We start from the raw sequence: 22,357 nt of genomic DNA, 5'->3' as shown, positions 1-22,357 counted from the left end.
ATACTCTGGCAGAATGCGCTTCTCAGCCAATCGGCAACTCATGGTTCTGGCACATGGCAAAGTCCTGGTGAACAATGAGAAGATATCTAGTTGCTTGGTGCAAGTCAAATTGCTTGCATTTACCTTTGTTCTTCCCTGCTACTGAAGCCTTAAAGGTCTCTAATTGTATTTAATATTGCACATGAAATCCCCACAGCAGAGCAACAGAGCCTCCCTTGGACCTTGACCCTGCATCAAGTTGATACCCTGTCCGTCCCGCAGACAGTCTGACCATCTGCCCTGCTCACCGCCACAATGAATACCTCTGCTCCTTGCCTGCAACAGGAAGGATGTAACTGTGGCAGCATGGATTCAGTATTTCCCGGGAGTACCTCCAAAACTCCACTAATAAATCTGACAGAAGGAGGTGAAGACCTCCACCTGCCCAGAAATGGCCCAAGGCAAGGAATCTATATCTCCAAAGTTGGCAATGGTGTAACAGGAGCAGGCAAGCCCACAACGGTATTCACTTTCTGCTGAGGACATGGTGTTTTCAGCAAGTTCACATAAGGTTTCAGTCCTACAACTCAGCAAGACGTTTGCTGCGGTAAAGATTTCATGTCCAGACTTCCCAGGAATATAGACAGACTTGATCTGCCTTCTCAGGGATGTGAGTGTCAGGATGATACCAGACAGAAAACTCCCAGACACTGTTGTGTGAATCCATAGTTCTGATTTTGCCTGTATTATTAACTTGCACAAGAGGGAAAACCACATAAATTTATAACACACGATTTTAATTGCAATATTCATGGTGTCTTTTTTTCACAATGGCCTCCTAAGAGCATTCTGGGAGTAGATGTTCCCTTTGAACATCAGCTGGATTTCATCACTGAAACTCTACGTCCAACCCCTCTTCCAGATCAGACACTCTGCCAAGTTTCAAGGGATAGTGTCTCCTCAAACAAACAATCAGAGAAGTTGCTCAGAGCAGTCTGACATTTGCATGCACTGACTAACTTTCAAATAGTAAAGTCAAAGCATGAACAACAGTGTTAAATATAATAATACTCTAACAACTGACAAAAATAATGTTCTTGTAGACTTTAAGGCCATATGTTGCGACTTGATAATTTTCTCTGGCTTTACAGGCACAGAGACTTCAGGAGTTTCACTGGAAAATGCCTTCCAGCTTTCTTTAGTCAAAATAGTGCCTTTTCAGAAAGACTTCAAGAAATACTGAATTTACAACCTCCTTATATAATCAAACCAAATAATTAATGATGCTCTCGCTGAGGAACCACTGACTTCCTTTTACCTTCACTCTTAGCTGCCAGACTTAGTTATGTATTTTTATGGGTTTGAACAGTCCATCATCTACCTGATCCCTTGTCTACTGTCCCACTTTCATCTTCACTTAAGATTCGCTTGATCAACATTCAGGCTGCACATACTCTTTATTTCAACTAAGAATTGTTGATTCCGGGATTAAACATGGGCTCTAATGAACTTTTACAAAGGCATGTAGTGATAGGACTAGGGGGAATGGCTACAAATAGGAGAAGGGCAGATGTAGGCTAGACATAAGGAGGAAATTCTTCACAATGAGGGTGGTGAGGCACTGGCACAGATTGCCCAGGGAGTTTATGGATGCCCCATCTCTAGAGAAGGTGTTCAAGGCCAGACTGGATGGGGCCTTGGGCAGCGTGATCTAGAGGGACCCCCATGGCAGGGGAATTGGAATTAGATTATCTTTAAGGTCCCTTCTAACCCAAACCAAACTATATTTCACATGCACATCATTAGGCTCTCAATACACAGGAGACTAACCTGTACCTCACCATGACAATGAACAGCCCTCTGGAGGCACTGCTCAGCTGCTCAGCAATGATTTAGGGAACGCAGCTTAAGGCAAGAAGTGTGGATATTCTCTTCACTTCCTATTTCTACTAAAACATTCCATTTTTCACTGCAGCCATTCCAGTAGATGATTTCATGTACTCTAGAAGATTAGTTATTTGCTACAAACTATTTGTCACCTGCAAACCACAAAGTCACACAGACTGTTAAAAAAAAACATCTAATAACTTCTCTAAAAGTAGAGTACTAAAAATGCTACCAGTTTTGATCCTTCTGGTCAATTCTAACCTCATTTTACAGGTGTTTTTAAGATCTGTGGTATCTCATAAAATTAATCAAAATATCACATGCTTGTAAGTCAAATGTCTTACCAGAAGTCAAGCACATTAAAGCATAGCAGAAGAGCAACCAAAAGTATAGTCCTGTCAGGTAAAGAGAGGCGGTCTACTTATACAAAATCCTGCTAAGTAAATTAATTCCACATTTAATGTCTTTGTCTCTGCAGGTGGAACTTGAATTAACTATGCTTTGTTTTGACTGTAAATGAAGGCAGGCAAGCAGCTCCGCCATTCCCTGAGGTCACCTAGAAAGCCTGTGCAAACTTTTGTCCTTGCAGGTTTACTACACTCAGACAGACAAAACCATGACTGATGGGAGGAAACAGTCTTGCTTCAGAAAGGAAGCTGGTTCAAATGATCTCCAGAGGTCCTGTACTACCTACATACCTGGGATCACGCTATTCCTTTATATTTTTAAGGTATTCCACAGCTGGGAACCACCTTGTTTTTCCCAGTCCAACTTTCAAGCTAAAACTATTGATTTTAATGTTTTATTCATAAAATATAATGCAGTAATGGAGTAAGTAAAATCTTCAACGCCTTTTGCTTGTTGCTGAGGTTCCTGTCATTAAAATACAGGCAATTTTTACACCTGTTCCTCGCCAGCCCTTTGAACCTTGCTCCCGTCACACCTAGAGGCTGACCACGTATAGTCATTACTGAAAATTTAGTATGGAAACAGCTCATCGAATGTGTCAAAAGGGTCCTCTCTGTTCACTTACACCATGTCATGAAAGTTGATGAGCTAGATTATATAGAAAAGAGAGAGGAAGGTGAAAGAAGATGGACTGATCCACTCTTAAAGCCTGGATATCCAGTAACATGCAGTTATTTCCCATAAACATATCCTTCAAGATACCGGCTCTTGACATCTGACTGTACAACAGCTAAGTTGGCAGTGACTTTGGCAACAGATTTCCTAATATTCCTTCTATTTGAACATTTCACTAACGAGCAGGACTGACGTGAGTTCTGGGAAACCATCTGAAACAACGACTATATAATTGTGGTTTATTGGCTTTGTCATTCCATTTATAGCACCACTAATGGTATTAGTATTACAGAACAAAAGCATCAAGGTTTACTAGCATAAATATCAATAAAAATAGCACTGTTACTAGGAGAGTGCTGTGGTCAGGAGTAGCAAAGTTCCTAGAGTTTTTATGTCACATCACAGATGACATTTGGACAAGGGGCTTAAGGTGATGAAGGAGTGCAAATTCATTTGAAAATTTTAAAGAAAAGTTTTAACTAAAGGTCAGAAGAAGGTTTTTTAAAGTGCTTTAGTAGACCTTACTAACCTTTCCTGAGACCAACACCTGGAAGTGGTGCCACTACTGCTACCTCTGGTGGGTGATCCTTGACTACATCAAAGGTAAAAAATACTACCCATTTTGTATTACCATTATGTGAAATCTATGTATAGATAGATGGGTTTCTGTGTGTGTGATTTTACATGCTTAATTCACTTAAGCAGCAAACAAAGAAATTATAAATATTCTATCCAATTAGAAGGTACTATTTTTGGAAATAAAAATCTCCAATAGACTATATGCAGAAATTTTTACTTATTCCTCAAATGGTGTAACACATTATATTCCTTCATTCTCACATCGCTCTGCCTCCACAGCTCAAAGTGTATGACTGTGACCATCACAGATTCAACATCAACTTGCAACATTGCACTGTTTACCCTCTAATAATGTTTGGAAAACTCATAGATTCTATCCATTGTTGGTTTATATGTGTTTTTTTTGTTTTTTCTTAATTGCCAAAAAAATCCTACGCTGTCACTTGGCATTACTACAGAACACACTTACTGTCTTTGGTGATACATATATGTTAAAACACTGTTCCATTACTACAGAACACACTTAGTGTCTTTGGTGATACGGATATGTCAAAACACTGTTCCAAAATTTCAAGGACAAATATTAACCCTATAAATGTAGGGCTAAAACATGCCATGCAGAATTTCTTTAAAACATCAAGATTCTTTTTTTAATAAAAAGTATATATTTTAACATCAAAGACTTCTGTTAAAACTTTCATTCCTGCTACAAGTTGTGATGTTCTTCAATATGCATGACAATATTCAACTCAACAGAAAATTGCAAGGAAAGCACTTTAAAACAAAAGTATTAGATTAGTCATTCATTAGTGGTGAAGAAAATACATGATATAATTTAGAATTCAGTCCATAGTACACAGAAGACTGAGACAAACAGGGCAGTAGAAAGGAAGAGCTACTGACTGTTCTCAGGGCACCATCCAAAATGTGTGAGAGACAACAGGAACTCTTCTACTGACCTCAGGAGGCCCTGGGTGAGGCTTTTAAAGTTCACAGTGCTGACAGATACACAAAAAGGTGACAATAAAAATTCAAAAGGTCAAATATTTTGGCTTCCAGATGTTGTTGTGTGGCACAGGAACAAAAGGATCATTACTTAGTAAGAGGGAATAAACTGTGAAGTTGAAAGGGAAGCAGGGAAAGGCCAAACCCTGAGGAACAGGCAGGCTTTGCTCTTTAGCACTTAGACACTTTTCTTATTTCCAGGTTTGGAACAGATCTCTGTGCCACAGAAACAGAACCGCTGGTTTACAATATGAAGCAATAATAAAATATTGCATGTAAGCTGGCCCAGCAGGAAATTCTCCAGGGAAGCAGCAATGGGAAAGGAAGCATGTCACCAGCGATGGCCTTATGCAAAGGCCAGAAGTGCATTTGTGAAGGCAGATTTTTGTTTCAGCATTTTGGTAAATTAATATCACAGCGATTACTGAACTGCCTTAAAGAGTGCTGCAAACAGATGCACCAGAGAAAACCTCCACTTCAGAAATTTGACAAAATGGCAAAAGGACTGTGGAATAGTGTAGCATAAAGAACTGCAGGAAAGAGAAGCTAACTTTCAGTATCTTATACTTGAGCACTTTTAAGCATATCTTTGATTCAGTAAATCAAACTAAAAGAACAGCAAATAAACCAGTAAGAAACTATTTAAACAAAATATTTATTCTTATAATAAGAAACAAGAAGAATGGGAGAGCTTACTGTTTCCATAATAACATACATATACACACAAATAATAGAGGTAATTATTTTCAGTAATTCATAACAACTCTCTAACCTCAATCTGTTGTTTTGCTAAAATACTGAAAAATTGCTTTCCTTAATCTTTTTCCATTCAGAAATATGTATTTAGGAACACACATACTAATAGTGCACCTCCACAGCTAGCTAGTTTACAATACAACCTACTTCAATGCTCTAGCAAAGAAATTATTTACCAGAGTGTGCGAAGGTACAGAATTTCATTCAGTAACATTCACACAAATTCCATTCTCCTCTGGTCTGTGGCTAACAATATGGGTAGCGCATTCACATTAACATTAATAAGCTTGCCTAAAGCACCTACATGCTTTCTTTGGACATAAGCACTGCAAACTCAGCCCTAGCACCCATCAACAGCTGGGTCAGTTGGCAAATAACCCCCTAGCTCCTACGGGACCATGTGTAGAAGCAAGAGAACAGGGAATGGTAATAGTGATATTCCTGTTGCAGTGCATACACCTTGGGACTTACAGTGCAGCCAACATACTGGAGCATTTATTCTGCAATTTATGTGAAGAACAACATTTTTTAAATATAGTAAACCAGAAGAAAACAGCTTAGGAAATAAACATTGAGCCTAGGCCTTAAAATTTGAAAGAAAAAGCAAAAAAGAAACTTTGACGCCTATTTTTGAAAATTTTGTTAAGAGTGAGAGTCACCATCATTCACATACAGATACGCTACTGTTTCTCAATGGCCCATAGTACCATGCAGTCTAGTTAAAGAGGTTATCTGCAGGTAAGCCCGAGAAAAGAAGAACCATTTGCTATGCGAATAAAACAGCTCTTCTGGCTCATAAAATCTTACACTAACTGATTATTAAATGCACAAGTGCTCCCTGCAAAGCCGTATCTCAGTTAGCGAAGCACTGCTGCATTACCTGCAGAAATTCAGGTGGCTGGCTTCTGAAGAAAGGCTGAAGGAAAGCCTGTGCATCTTTATAAAGGTAGCATGTAACAACTCTTCTTCATAAGGAGAAATTTAAAGCTGAGCTATTCAGAGGCACAAACTAGAAAAAAAAATTATATCCCAAACTAACATACTTTTAAAATGAAAAGCTAAATAGACTGTTACTGAGCTTAGCACACGCAGGCTGCCTTCAATCCAATGCGCAACTGGCTTAGTATCAGAAGGATGTGTATGCAAAAAACAAGGGTAATGCCCCGCCCTAAGTATCTTATTTCCTACAAGCAAACACTGTCACTGAGGCTACCAAAACAGCCTCACTCTTTCCTGCAGCAGCCGCTCAGCAACACAACTGTGAGCAGATGATTTCTTCATGACATTTAAAATCATGCTCTTCGCCTGACTGACAAGGTAAGCTCACACAGCCGCTTCAAAGCCAAGTGCAACTTATGAGGAAAACACGCATAAGATGGGCAAGTGCTCGGTAGCAGCAGATGCAGACGAAGCTGCTGGGAGAGGGTTTTTTCATCATTAGACATCATATGAGTCCTGTGGCCAACAAGCAGGGTGTAGGAGGGCAGTGTCTAAAGGAAGAGTATTCCCATATCAAATGACAAGCAGGACCCCAGATGTGCTAAGGTTTTAGAGAAGGATTGCACATAGTGGATACCGATACAAAGGCTCAGCTTGCCTGCACAACATCCAGAGAGCATCCATGTTAATTTGGAAGAAATAAAATATTAAAAATATCTATGATGTTCCTGATGAAATGGAAGACTAACAGTCTCACTGTGTTTCATATGGACTTAAAAAACAAAGCTGACATAAAGTCAATTGCAAATAGTTGGCCAACACCATTAAGTGAGTCACTGATCCAGTGACACAAGACAAAGAGGGAGCCAGTCATGCAAATTTAAAACTTACCTCAGTCAGAACTAATAATTTCTTCAAAAGAAATTAAGCAATAAAACACAATATTTCTTATCTGTTGCCAAGGGGTATTTTTTTCTGTTGCTACCATGCTTGCAGCACTGCTGCGGTTCCCAAAGGTTCACCCCATCTAAATCAACATTAATTATACATAGAAGACTCTGCTGGTCTCATTTAGAAAGAAAGAACTCTAAGCCTTCACTTACATGTTGGGACCAATGTAAGCACCCAGGGAAAAGGGACAACCTCAGAAGCTCTATGGAATCAATCAGGAAATACTTATTTAAATAGAAGAAGGAAAAAATATATAATTTCTACCCGAGGTGGGGGGAGGGAAGAAGAATTTACTGATCATAACTGTTTGGTGTCAATAATAAAGGAAGAAAGGTATAGAGTGCCTTGTCAAAGGAAAGGTAAAGAGGAAAGGAATTATTTCAGAGGACAACTCACACTATCTGCTGCTTATCAAGAACCTTTTGGAGTTTAACGCCCCAAAGAAATTACAAAACGATGACATTTTTCCAAATGCTCATAAGCTATTTCATCCTGCCATCACACTACCACTCATCACAGTACTCATCTGCTCACTTCTTCCAAATTTATACTTGCAAATTTTAAATACACATTCTGCGTACGTCAGTTCTCAGTGAAGATGGTAAGTGCCTAGCAAAGCACCAGGAGAGGCAGGTTGGTGATCACATCAGTGGATAGGGTAAAAGCAATGAATGTGATGTATGTGGACTTCTGTAAAGTCTTTGACACTGTCCCCCACGACATCCTTCTCTCTAAATTGGAGCAATATGGATTTGATGGGTGGACTGTTTGGTAGATAAGGAATTGGTTGGATGTTTGCATTCAGAGAGTAGTGGTCAATGGCTTGATGTCCTGATGGAGATCCCTCAGGTGCTTGTACTGGGACCAGTGCTGTTTTATATTTTCATTATTGCGAGATTTTCATTGCTACAGTGAGATCGAGTGCACCCCCAGCAAGTCTGCAGATGACACTTAGCTGAGTGGTGCAGTTGTCATTCTAGAAGGACAGGATGTCATCCAGAGTCACCTAGACAAGCTGGAGAAGTATGCCTGTGTGAACCTCATGAGGTTCAATAAGGCCAAGTGCAAGGTCCTACACCTGGGTCAGGGCAATCGACGGTTTCAATACAGGACGGGGGACGACGTGGTTGTGAGCAGCCCTGAAGAGGACTTGGGGATGCTGACTGATGAGAAACTCAACATGCGCTCGCAGCCCAGAAGGCCAATCATATCCTGGGCTGCATCAAAAAAAGAATGGCCGGCAAGTTGGAGGAGGTGATTCTCCCCCTCTGCTCTGCTCTCGTGAGACCCCAACTGGAATACTGTGTCCAGCTCTGGAACCCCAAACATAAGAAGTATATGGAGCTGTTGGAACGGGTCCAGAGGAGGGCCACAAAGATGATCATAGGGCTGAAGCACCTCCCATACGAGGACAGGCTGACAGAGTTGGGGTTGTTCAGCCTGGAGAAGAGAAGGCTTCGGAGAGACCTTATAGCGGCCTTCCAGTTCCTGAGGGGTCCTACAAGAAAGCTGGGGAGGGACTTTTTACAAGGGCATATAGTGATAGGACGAGGGTGAAGCAGCTTTAAATTGGAAGGGGACAATATTCAGATTAGACATTAGGAAGAAATTCTTCACAGTGAGAGTGGTGAGGCACTGGAACAGGTTGCCCAGGGAAGTTGTGGATGCCCCATCCCTGGAAGTGTTCAAGGCCAGGTTAGATGGAGCCTTGAGCAGCCTGGTCTAGTGGAAGATGTCCCTGCCCATGGCAGGGGCATTGGAACTAGACGATTTGTAAGGTCCTTTCCAACCAAAACCATTCTATGATTCCATTATTCACTCAGCCTCTCCACACAGCTCCTCTTCATGCCCTCCCCAGAAACAGGAACCAGCAGCCACATACTGCTGCTGGAGAATTTCAATTTAAATTAGATATGCTCTATTAAGAAAGAACCATAAGTAGAAAACAGAGAAGACACATCAGAGAATGAGGAAATCAAGTCAGTGACTGTTGTCATGAGTTTATCGACTTTATCGCAGTGAAAGTCCACCAAACCTATCAACACCAAACCCACATACTGGGACAGAGGACAGTGCCTTGGCTGATCTTTGGCTGCGGAAGGTTTGAGAACTTGCAGTAGTCAGCCTGGGTAATGCATTCCTGCATGGGTGCTGCAGGCAGCCTGAGAAGCACAGGGGTGTGTCAGGGGGAATCAAATAAAATCAACACAGCATTTGTGGAAGAATAAAAGATGAAAAAAAGGAAATAAAAATATGAACAGTTGTGCTTAAGAGACAAGTTAAGAGGCCAGCATTTCACTCCTCTGTGAAAGTCACCTTAAAACTGTCAAGCCATGAGATCAGACACACCCAGAGTAAACAAAAAACTCTGCTGGGATTCCAGACAGCCTATATTGTGCAGAGGGCCAACCAGAGTATTTCAGTGGCAGCTCTGTGTTGAGTAGATCTGAAGAATGCGATACAAACCAGAAAGACATCATAAAAAGTAATGTCAGTAGCCAGGATGAAAGGCTTGTCAACACACACAGAAAAAAAATCAGAATAAAAAGCAGCCATTTTGGAGAGATTATAAAAATAATGTATCTACAGAAAGCTTCTAAGGGTTTTACTTCTTTGTAAGAGATGAACTCAAACAGGTAAGGTGGAGGGATTCAAAAGGCGTGGGAAAAAGACTTCAGCACTCTTACCACCTATGGTGTTTGTTTAACACTCTGCATTGTTCAATAAACAACAATCAAATAGATCATTCCACTGAGCCTTAACTGCAAAATCTATCCAAGCCAGGAAGGAAATGGTAGACTCAAACACGAATATTTTATTTCTCATCTAGGAAAATTGGCTGTTCTTGTACAAGTGTTCAATGCACTGTTCTTTGTAAAAGGAATTTAAAAATAAAATCTGATCCACTGTAGTGAAGACAAACATAAATGCCAATGTTTCTGGCTGGTCTCAGGAAAACCTTTGGAAATTTAAATACCCTATGAATAAACTAAGAGGAAATCCATGAACTTGCTCTGATATTAAGTATTGCAAAAATATGTTATAATTCAGATTTTTAGTTAAACAGAGAATGTTATGCTTTCCAAAATACTATTAAAACCGAATTTTTTGTCAGTAAAATATCTTTAAAATTACAATACCCAAAGTATTCCTGTGACCCTCAGTGCCATTAGACATGTGCATAGCGTCATATGTGGTGAAGAGTTTCACTGAATTAAAAAATTACTCACCACTAGTAGGCATCTGAGTCCCTCACTGCTAGCCGAGGCACTTAAATTGTACTACACTCTACACAGGGCAAATATTTAACATAAAAAAATCCAGTTTAAGTTGTCCCTGATGTAAAAGGACATACTCATTTTGAAGAGCAAGTGGCAGTTTTGTGGTCTGCAGTTGGAGAGCAGTAATTTACTTCTGATGTATCACCCAGCCATTGCCCTTTCTGTAGAGAGGACGTCACGTCCAGATCATGTCTAAATTCTCTAAATTTCACTTCCATATGACAGTGAAAACTTAACCTACATATTTTGCTCTGATTCATGCATGCAGATCATCATCACAAAACTAAAAGGAATGCATGCGTGATGCCCTTAATAACAACTCCCATTTTACAGACTCTTTGGCTCACAGGCTTTTCAGAACGCCTCAAACCAACGCTGCAGTTTTTAAGGCAAACCTTTTTCCTTAAAGCAACTGCTCTGCTGCAGTAAAACCGCCAACTTTTTAGCGGTGGATAGCAGAAGTCGACATGGAAACATCTGGTGTCATTTACAGACGAGTATTAAAAGAACGATACTGGATCTCCCTGCAAAAAAATCCAGGGTTGCCCTTCCTCCTCTGCAAGAAGGGGGATGCTCGTAGGGATGCTGCGCCTGGAAGTGACAGCGACGCCTCGGGGGGGTGGGGGCTGGGACGGGACGGGACTGCGGGGCGTCTGTCCGTCTGTCTCTCTGTCTGCGGTACCTGAGCAGAAGCTGTTGCTGCTGAGGGTCCTGCCGGAGCCCACGGAGGAGCTGGGCGGGTTGAACTCCCGGCTCTCCTCCTCCGAAAAGGGCGACTCGGAAGCCGGGGATGCCTTCTGCTGCGGCCGGAGCACCAAGCGGGGGATGCGGCTGCGGGCCGCCTCCTTCTCCAGCTGCGCCTTCTGCTCCTGCTCGGGAAGGGACACGCCACCGTCAGGGACCCCTTGAACGCTCCCTCCATCCCGGCAGGGGCAGCCAAAACCCGCAGAGGCGGGGGACAGCCTCGATCTGCCTGCCTGCCCTCTCCCCCAGCCCCTTCTCCATCCCCGGCTCCTCACCTTGCCGCTCTCCCGCAGGGGCCCCATCGCTGCTCAGTCCCCACACAGCCCGGCTCCCGGCATGGGCAGAGGATGCGCGGAGCCGCTGCGGCGCTGGGGGTGGCGGAGCCCGGCCCCGCCGCTCCCCGCCCCGGCACGTGGTGCCGCCACCGCCCCGAGCGCGACGGGCAGGTGCGGGGCACTGCAGCATGGCCGCGGCTCCCCGGGCATCGCCCTGACATCCCCAGGCATCGTCTCGGTATCCCCGGACATTGCCCTGGCATCCCCAGGCATCACACTGGCATTCCCGCGCATTGCCCTGGCATCCCCAGGCATTGCCTTAGTATCCCCGGGAATCATCCTGGCATCCCCAGGCATCGCCTTGGTATCCCCGGGAATCGTCCTGGCACCCATGGGCATCACCTCAGCTCCCCAGGCATCGCCCTGGCATCTTCGACATCCCCAGGCATCACCTCAGCTCCCCGGGAATCACTTCGGCATCCCCAAGCATCATCCTGGCACCGCCAGGCATCACCTTTGTATCCCTGAGCATCGCCTTGGTTCTCTGGGCATTGCCCTGGCACGTCAAGCATTGCCTCAGCATCCCTGGGCATCACCCTGGCACCCCCAGGCATCGCCTAGGCATCCTGGGCATCACCCTGGCATCCCCAGGCATCACCTTGGCATCCCCAGACATTGTCCTGGCATTCTCGGGCATCACCTCTATATCCCCTAGCATCACCTCGGCTCCCCGGGTATCGCCCTGGCATCCCGGGCATCGCCTCAGCACCGCTGGGCATTGCCTTGGCATCCCTGGGCATCGCCTCAGGATCCCCAGGCATCGCTTTGGCATCCCTGCACCCTGGGGACTCAGCTTCCAGCCCCCCTGGATGCAAAGCCAGGAAGGTGAATGTGTTAAAATCTGGACAGGCTGAGCACGGGACGTGCATCCGGATTTACAGATTTCACGCAGAGACATGTAACAGAGGGCAGATGTGACCCGTACGAAAATGATGGCTGAGCAGCTATATAAATAGCAGAATGCGTCAGATGTTTTCTGCTTCTCATTATTTAATGACAGCTTTTCACGGAACACGTAGAGATGTAAAGACTTACTGGATTCTCAGACACCATATTGCATAGTATTTTTAATTGTTGTGTTGTCTCTCTTACCTTTCATCGTGGTGATTGTTGTTGAACCTCGTATTGGTTAATGCACATGTGTTAAACTCCTTCATCTGCTCCCCAGAGTGGGTCTAGTTGGAGGGCATTCATGCATTAGCACGCCTGCAGCCTGGGCTGTAGGCGTATCCACACAGTGGGTGAAAAGGCCTTCTTTTCCACGAAAAGTGTGATGAAATTCTCAATATGGAGTTCATCTGAGGTTCCACATAAAGGTCTGCTTATAGGACTTAATGGTCTTGCAGAAACTGTACTTTCTGCAACAGTATTTTTGGGCAAAGATTTGCTTTGCATTCCTGCTTCCTGCAAAGGGCCTCGGTTCCTGTTGGGAAGTTCTGTTTACTATTAGAGCGTAAATATTAAATGCTTTCTCAAAAATAATGAATAGCAACTGTATATTTGGTGTGGTACAGAGAACATGACATCAGTAATAGCAAAGGTGATGCATTGATCTAGTCCTCGAAAAGGAAAGAGGACATTGTTACATACACAAAGAGTTATAATTACTAATTTATTAAACTGGCATCAGGATTAAATCCATTACTTATGTAGAGCTCCAAGCTATACTCTGCCAAAAAGATGATACCCTCCTCCCTGGCAGTGGCAAGAACATCTATAATTCAAAGAAGTGAGATAGTTATGGCTGCAAACAACGCTTAAAATTCCTCTATTAAATATTCTGTGTGCTTATCAGATATCTTCTAAGCACTGGAATATATCTTCCTGAGGCACAAAAGAACAGGAAGAATCCTGGACCTTTCCCTACTGCTTCAGCACTATTTCCATGGAAAACAGATAATTACAAATTAGACTTTTTTTAATCACACAAATTTGTTCTTCCATTCAATAGAAACCAAGGCACCTGAGACTTCAGCTTCTTCCATGAGCTGCACGTGGCCTATGTGCAGTGGAAATTTCCTGTGTACATTTACAAAGCTGTTGTAGTGGTAGAAAGAGTAAGAAGAAGCTGTGCAGCGGCAGCAGTGCTATTGCCATAGTAACTCAGCTCAAGAGTTGATGATTCGGTTATTGGAGCCTGCTTTATCTTTTTCCATTTTGAGCTCAAATTTTTTCGCCTTGCTAAGAAACAAGACATGAAAAGTAAAGTCTTCGTGTTGCCTCAGGGTTCATTACAGGATGTGATTGCTTTTGATCTCCTCTCCTTTTTGCGTACAGATTTATAGCCTCATCATAGATCATAAAACAATCATTAACTTCCAAGCAAACATTTTCTTCTCTTACAGTCTCTATGTATCTAATAAGTATAGCGGAATTAAGTGACTTTTCTGCTTATTAAAATATTTTTAGTGTGCATTAGGTAATCATCAGTACTAGGAGGAACAAGTACTTGTCATGGTCATGTGATATCACTCTTATACTCCTCTTGACACCTTTTACAAACCAGCACTACTGTGATATCACCTATAAAACCAAATTCCGAGACTTGTATGTAACTCTGAACAACACCATATTTTTTGTGGAAAGGAAAAACATAATACATTCGTAAGGGCCTCAGAAAATCTACAGAACACGGTATCTTCTTAGGCTTTTTCTTGCTTTACTCTCTCCTGAAAAATAAGCTCTCCAGGAAGCTGCAGAGGGCTGCAGATTCAGCAGAAGCACCTCGTCTCCGAGAGCTGCCAGGGAAGGCTGGGCGCTGGGCCAGGCCCTTGGGTTAGACCTTGTGCTAGGGGAGCAAGGTACATGAAGCAGTTTTTATTCCAGGCTTTACCACCGAGATCTTCACTCAAGACAGAGTGCTCTTCCAGAAAAAGTTGCAAGGGAGAGAGGGCGGGGTGAATTCATCATAGAAAACGTTTTGCTGTTGCTTCTGCTCTTGTACTACTGCTTTCTGAACTAAACTAGGAAAAAAAGCTTCACCAGTTGCTTTTGCAAAGCTTTCTGTGAAATTTGTTTTTGGAAGGTTATTTGTTCTGCCTAATGGTATGTTGTTTCTAGACGTGTGCAAATGCAATTTTCCAGTTTGTTTTCTTGGAGTATAGTATTTTTGCTACTGTATTTTTGCCTGTAAGCATAACAGCAGCAGAGAAGTCCAGTAAAGGTCTCGGCATCCTAATCAAGTGCCCAAGTATTTCTGTTCAGAATCAGGTACTTTAGAAGGACGAGCAAAAAACTACTTTACCCAGGAGAGAATCAGAGGGATTGTATAGCAGTACATACAGGGGTACATACCTCAGCACAAGAGGTTTATTCATGCTGCCAACAGAGACCAAGTCTCAATTGAGACCTTCTGCATGGTACAGCCTTGCATACTGCCTTTGTGGTCCCATGAATTCTCCTTCTTTTCTGTGTAGTAGTTCAGCTTCAGCAAGAAGGCTTCCACTCCTACCTTGTTTTACTTCTGACCAGTCCGTCACAGAGTGAAAGAAAGCTCGACTTCTAGTCAGTCAGAAGCTGTAGTCTCTTAGATGGCAAAAGGAGTGGAACCTAGAATTTTGGGTAGTTGGATTTTTTTTTTTTTTTTTTTGGTGTAGTATTTAAAAGGCTGAACAATGATTCCTGCACTATTTGCATTCCCAATAAGCAGTCACTTTGTGCATTGCTGTTGTGTTTTATACTGTTGTCATTCGTTTGTGTCCTATATACTTGCAAAATTTGATTTCGTAGGGAAATATGCTTCTGCACTCATTGAATCACCTGAAATATGCTGGTCCAAAACCGCACTGGCTTGTTGCTCAGACCAGGACAGCTTCAAGTTGTTATAGCACAGATAGCACTTGTGAACATTTGAGATGAAAATCGGAGACATTTTGTGACCTTATATTCATTAGGCTTAGGTGGCTTTCTTGCAAACTTATTTTGAATTTGAGAGTTTTGATGTTTAAATCTAAGTTCAGTTTAAAGTCGCTGAATTTCTCTTTTACATTTGGCATTGGTCTTCCAGAGGTCAACAATGTGCAGACAAAACCTTATGCTGCTTCACTGACCATAGGGCAGGTTTTATTTTTGGATCATATCTCCTTCTGAGGTCAAAGAAAAATGCTGAATGGGGCAGAGGGCAGAGCTGAGCTCTATCTGTTATCCTGATACTACATTATTTCAATAATGCAGGCAGATAGTTGCTAACACTTATGTCTGTGACCTAGACAGCATCTGTACTTTGCCAGCTGAGGCGTGTGATGCTTTGACATTTTTTTTCTCATCCAAAATGTGAGAACAGTGTTGAAATTACATTTTCAGAGTTTGGAAACGGGTAAATGTTTGGAAGATTGTGAAGGCACATGAAGCTGGGAATAATCAAGAAAACATTAGAGATCGTGTATATTAAAAGTAAATGACTTAGAGATCTTTAAACATCTCCTTTCTAACCAAGTGGTTAATATATGGGTTAGCAAGAAAAGTGAAAAGCATGGCCGAATATGAATGCTTATTCATTTGCAATCATACATCTCAGTATATTAGTATGGATATGACAGCTAGAAATGGTGGAGAAATTAGAGAACTTGGAAAATTAGACAATTGCAAATAAATTTGCACTTAAAATGTCATACACAAAGTGCTTTTGCATAAGGATTACAGATGGAAAATCAGTGTAAAACAAATAGATGAATGCAAAAATAGAAGAAAGCTAAAGATGAAACAAATATTCATTGAATATCAGATATGTGTATGTAATGTGTATGAATGCTACTTACACATTTCTTGTTTTTGATGGGTGGTACGCTGTCTGCTTTAGAAATCAGATGTGGAATAGAATTAAAATCCAACTGCAAGGCCCTACGCTTGGTTTGGGATAATCCCCAGTATCAATAGCAACTGGGGGATGAATGAATTGGAATCAGCCCTGTGGAGTAGAACTTGGGAATGTTGGTAGATGAAAAATTTGACAGGAGGCAGCAATGTGCACTTACAGCCCAGAAAGCCGACCATATCCTGGGCTGCATCAAAAGAAGCATGTCCAGCAGATTAAGGGAGGTGATTCTTCCCCTCTGCTCTGGTGAGACCCCCACCTGGAATAATACGTCCAGTTTTGGAGGCCTCAGCACAGGAAAAACCTGTTGGAGCAGGGACAAAGGAAGGCCACAAAAATTGGAACACCGCCCCTATGAAGAAAGGCTGAGAGATTTGGGATTGTTCAGCCTGGAAATGAGGTGCTCCAGGGAGACCTCACTGCAGCATTTCAATAGCAAAGATTTATAAGAAAGACAGAGCGAGACTTTTTACAAGAGCATGTAGTGACAGGATAAGGGGCAATAGTTTGAAACTGAAAGAGAATGGATTTAAATTGGACACAAGAAAGAATTTTTTTACAATAGGAGTGGTGAGACACTGGACCAGGTTGCCCTGAGAAGCTGGAAAGCCCCATCCCTGTAAGTGTTCAAACTTAGGTTCTAAGCTGAGCAACCTATTCTAGTGAAAGATGTCCTTGCCCATGGCAGAGAGATTGGATAAAATAACCTTTAGGAGTCTCTTCCAACATAAATAATTCCATCATTCAATGATCTCCATTCTGATTGCCCTTAGTTCAAATGAGTTCAAATTCCCTGAGCAGAATAGCACACTACTTTGCTTATCAAATGTGTTGATCTTATTTTTCTATTCGCATGGGTTGTATAGCGTATCAGCATATCTCACTCAAACATTTCTGTTAAAAAGAACATGAGCTGGAGCTAAACATTTTCATAACAATAGTGTACACTAGAAGTCTTCAGAGAATTACCTGAAAAAATCTCTCATCATCTTTAAGAAATACCGGAAAATGAAAGATGAGAAGGCTATGAATATCATTATAATGTATAGAAGAGAGCAAAAGAGATGCATTGCTTCATGTCAGTCTTGGGCAAAATAAGAGAATAATTAATTTGGGACTCTGGCAACAAAAATCAAAGGTTAAAAATATAACCAAAAGCTATCAAAATGCCTTTATAAGAAGCGTATCTTGTAAAAAAAAAGACTTATTAGATCGAGTGAATAGTAACATTTTAAAAAAAATACAGCCAAATTAAAAAACATCTGGGACAAATAATGAAGCTCTGCCAACAGGATAGGAAACTGTTTTGGAAAGCAATTATCAGAAAAATACTTTGGACCCATAGTACTGAATGTCCCAATGTGAGTTCTTAGACCAGGACTGTGGTTAAGAGAACCAGTGCTTAAGAAGTGGAATATTTAGCTGAAATATGAGAGTGATCTTGCCTATGTACACAGCATAAGATGTGTGCTGGAACAGTGTGTTCAGTTCTAGTGGGGAAGAGTTCAAGGAAGATGTTTTTTTTCTGCAAGACATTTATTTAATATGACTTCTGATAAGAATTGTGTGATCTGGGCAGATCTCTGTCGGTACTACTCAGTGAAGTGAGAGCCAGAAAGCGTATTAAAACACTGTATGGCCTCAGATGTTTGTGTACATGCCTATATAAGTTGAAAAGCCTTAGTTTGACTTGTCTGACTTGAGGCATCTGAAATTACTGTGTGAAATTATGAGATACATAGGGGCAGAGTCATGGCAAGCAGGCACATCCACGCCTGTGCCCACACTGGAGATGGAGGTGCAAGGAAGGACCTGTGCCCAGTGCCTGCCTGGATTTAAGCTTCCCTCCCCAGGGTCTCCAAGAGCACTGCCAAGACTCATGACTCAGCTCTGCATCCAAACAGTTTGGCAAATACGGGACATTTGAGTTGAAATGCAGTTTGAGTCTGCTTTTAAAATACAGTGTAAACACATTAAAAATCTACCTAGAAACTATTACTAAACTGCTTTGCCATAACAAGTACTCCCACTGAAGGCTATTATTTTCTGAATGTGCAGTCTAAGTGGCCCTGAAATATCCTGTGTGTGGTAGACTGTAGCTGTGCCTGAGCTCTATTGGAATGAAATCTGGTATTGCTATATAGGTCTAGTTTATCCAATTCATAAAACGTCTGTATATAGCAAGACACATATTTTGATAATCTCTAAGAAATTTATTACTTGATCCAGTGTCAAAGTTTAGAGCAGCCTTGTTATAACTCCTGAAATGCTACCTTTTGAGCTGAGTAACTGTAGCTTACTGTACCATGTGCCTTTTTTGTATAACATAAACTCTATACAGATTGCAGTAGAGCTTGGGAAAAGGCAGTGGTGAAGTCCTGAAAAAGGTCCCGTGCAGCTATTTCTGCTAGATGATCCCTGATATAATCAATAATCCCAGTTGTTTTAGTATTTGGTGTGATATTGCTGAAATATGAATACTCAAGGAAGTCAGATTATTCTGAGATGGCCACATACATGGTGACTCCTACCTAGTTTTGAACACTTTTTTGCTTGAGAGCAGATGTTCTTCACTTATGTCTCGGCTCAGTGGGTATCAGTCAACCATCATTTAAACTGAAGGATACAGGTATAATCAATCTGAGAAAGGCATTTTTCACATTAAGTCAGAATGGGTGAGATAGTAAACAGCAATGCTATTCAGTGGCTGATTATTTCTGAATTCTGCACCTCCCAGAGCTATCAAGAAAAATAATTTAATTATCTTGCCTTATTTTCTTCAGTACCTTATGTATATTTATGTAGTATACAGCATTTGCTGCACAGAGTAGATAGAAGCAGCATTTCATTGGGGAGCTGGACTGAAGTGCCACTTGGAGAGGCATAAAATGGGTGTCTGAGAAGTATTTGCCCATTTATCTTGCACATCTAGCTGAGTTTTTCTGTTCTAAGGTGTAAACATTTATTTCTGAGCTACTTTTATTCTGTTCTTGCTCTAAGTACAGAGGGGAGTCTGATTTCAATTGTTCTTCAGTGTGGGAAAGACAAAGGATGCAGTGATACCTGTATATCAGAAAGTTTCCTAGGAATTGAAGCACAATCTTGCAGAGACTGGTGAGCTTGAAATTGGTTGGTGACATTTAACGTTAAGAGGATAAGCTCACACTGACCTGGAATCTAATACTGTTCTTAGGAGCTGCTCCCTTTGAATCAATTTGTCAATTACCACATGCTTCTGTCAAAATGTGATGATTTGAGCTAGGACAAATTTCATACATTTATAAGAACTCTCGCACAGGAGCAATAGACAAAATGAGAGACCACCATGGTGGAGAGGGAGATGAAGTCTAGAACATGCCCAAAGGCTCCGTGGTATGAGCCTTAAAGCGCTGTATGTGCTGTAGCCAAGTGAGACATGATACGGGAGGTGATGATCGGTGCTAACTCCCTGCGGGGGGCAGACACAAAGTGATTAGGAAAAGGATATCTAGGGTGCAGATGTGATCCAAGGCACTGCTGGACAAAATAATATGATTTCCCATGCTTGCTATATGCAGCACAAATCCATCAGAACTGCCACTGAAGTAAGAAAAACAATGCAAATGGTATAGAATTGCCCATGTCAGTAGCTGTTTAATTTAAGGCAAGAGCTGAAACTATGTTAGCAGAGCATTACGGTTTAAGCTGAGGATAACTGGATTGAATTTTTACTGTATTTCACAAGTAACAGTAATGAAGAATGGTCAGAACAGAGACTTTTTGCCTCAATAGTCTCCTTTGAAATGACAGAAATATGAATACTATTTCCCCCCAAAATTTGATTGTAAAAAGTAAGAATATTAGAATGTCCTTTATCCTAATTATATTGTATTTTATCCTAGTTATATTAGTTCCTCGGAGGTTGCTTTAATAATAAAATTTGGGATATACCTGTATTTTTTCAGTACTGAAGTACTGTTTCAAATAATTAGAAATTTGTATATGGGTATTCATATATAAATTGTTTCATGAAAACCATGAAAACATGAATAGCACCAAAGAGGAACCAGAAACATGGCTTTTGTTTTTTCAACTGATGATTTACTGTTTATGTTTTGGTCTTATCCTTCTGAGCCTTGTCTTCTATCAGCTTCACAGTACCAATAAATATAAGCCAAGGGTCATATCATACTTACTCTCATCCTCCTGCCCTTTTTCCTTTCTGCTTTTATTGATGTTCTTGGCTAGACGCTTATCCAGCAGTGCCCTCTGCATAGATACTCTCCAGGAAGGTTTAGAGCCTGAACTAAGAACACAGACAAGGCCTTTGGACTATTTTTTTCAGTATCTATTGCAATGCAGTCTTGAACAGGGCTTTGAAATACCAATCCACATAAACAATAGATGATAATATTAATTGGAGAAAATGATAAAGCTTCATGCTTTCAATGCTGTAAATTCTGATAGTAATCACAGAGATCATGTAGTCTTCGATGGCTTTTAAATCACTAGCATAAGGATTTCTGGAGAAGTGTGTTTGTGGTAGATGTATGTGATTCCTGACAGTTACATTTCTACTTGATAACATCCCCCATTGAACGAGTTATGTTATTACCATCCTCTCATTCCCTTTCAATAAGATAATTGTGCTACCTGGGGCAAGTAAAAGGCAAATTACTCTTTTTTTTTTATCTAGGCATCTACTTTCAGACACTGGTAGTATCATATTTTCCACAACTGTCAGTAAGTAACAGTGACACTTCTTTGATACAATAGCTGTGAAGTTTCTGAGGACACTCAAATATGTAAAGAGCAGAAGTAGAGCGCTCCACTTCCAGAAAAAGATGTGTGTCTGTAGGTCTGCTGCAGAACCTTATTGTTGTTTAGAAATGTAAAAAGAGAAAATGAGATTTTTAATCTTCATTTTGCATCCGATTTGATAATTTTGTTTGCACTGTAATTTGTAATTTCATTTGATTTTTCTCTAAAAGTAGACAAGATAAAAAAGAAAGTATTTTCTACTGATCCTGGATTCTCAACCATGTCAAATATGCTGTTGATTTATTGTTCGGTTATTTAGCTGAGAGAAATGGGTCAGTTTGAGCCATGAATTTACATTACAGGCAACGATGAAAGACAACATCAGCCTCCCTTACCTTTTTGTTCAGACTCATCTGAGTTTCACTGACGTTGCCATTCTGTCTGGACAAGGCCCTTCGGCTGTGGCCTGGCACAACGGCAAAACTCCTGCTGAGATATGTGTTGGCTCACACCGTGTTGTTCCGAACTTGCTGGAGGCACCCAGCCAGCAATCCCCTGCTGCACACGTCTGACAGTTACTCCCTTGACACAATTTAACCGCTAATTGCACCAAATGCCTCCTGGACTTTAAGTGTGGGGGAAGCAGGGATGCAGCGTGGCAGAGTCCCCTTGCATTTCCCCACAGGCACTTAGTGTTAAAGTAGGCAGTGGGAACTGGGAACTGACCCCTTTTTGCTTTCACTGGCAAGGAGGAAAGCTACACACTGGCAGGACAGGGATCTGTGTAAGTGCAGGGAAGGAGGAGGAAGACTGTCAGATGATTCCATATCCTGTTCCCCAGAGGAGGTGCCTGGGGTACAGTGCTGCCTGCACTGCAGGATTTTACGACCAAAGCAGGCGCTGAGCAAGCTTCAGACCAGGAAAGAGTATAGGATCGGGCTCAAATATTTCTGATATATGATTAAATCCCATAGTCCTTGTATATCCATAATTACCAGCATAGCTGAAAGGCTATGTCCTGCCCTGCTGTTCCTACCCGAAATAAAGGCAAAGCTTTTAAAATCATCTACTGAGGAATTCTTCTAGATACTAAGGGTAACTTAAATTAATACAATTATTGTGTACCCATTGGTGACATTCAAAATCCTCACCAGTAAAAATATGTTATAAAAATTGCTATTTTACAAATTTGTTTTCCTCATGTCTTTCTGATTTGCTATATTAATCTAGACCTTAAATGATCAGTGGGCCTTCTGACTGATTTG

The 22,357-nt window shown here is 41.5% G+C and overlaps 1 protein-coding gene and 1 long non-coding RNA gene across 4 annotated transcripts in view; one reads left to right on the top strand and one right to left on the bottom strand.

Moving 5' to 3' along the window:
• The window catches only part of SYBU (syntabulin), a 40,083-nt gene extending 28,476 nt beyond the window's left edge, over positions 1–11,607 (bottom strand). For 2 of the 3 annotated variants that reach the window (XM_054060088.1, XM_054060087.1), the window contains exons 1-2: positions 11,480–11,607; positions 11,143–11,329 (exon numbers count right to left, since the gene is read on the bottom strand). In XM_054060088.1, the coding sequence (XP_053916063.1) occupies positions 11,143–11,329; positions 11,480–11,506 (214 nt within the window). In that variant the 5' untranslated portion in view covers positions 11,507–11,607. Of the gene's footprint in view, positions 1–6,169; positions 6,309–11,142; positions 11,330–11,479 lie in introns of those variants that run through there. The other variant, XM_054060090.1, reaches the window with a different exon arrangement.
• Positions 6,465–22,357, top strand: part of LOC128851410 (uncharacterized) — a 35,328-nt gene continuing 19,435 nt past the window's right edge. Inside the window, exon 1 of the long non-coding RNA XR_008448782.1 lies at positions 6,465–6,606. This is a non-coding gene — a long non-coding RNA (uncharacterized LOC128851410). The remainder of the gene's footprint in view (positions 6,607–22,357) is intronic.

This window comes from Cuculus canorus, chromosome 2, assembly GCF_017976375.1.
Source record: "Cuculus canorus isolate bCucCan1 chromosome 2, bCucCan1.pri, whole genome shotgun sequence".
In the NCBI taxonomy this organism is placed as follows: domain Eukaryota; kingdom Metazoa; phylum Chordata; class Aves; order Cuculiformes; family Cuculidae; genus Cuculus; species Cuculus canorus.
The sequence above is the reverse complement of the archived record's forward strand: the minus strand, read 5'-3'. Positions and strand labels throughout refer to the sequence as shown.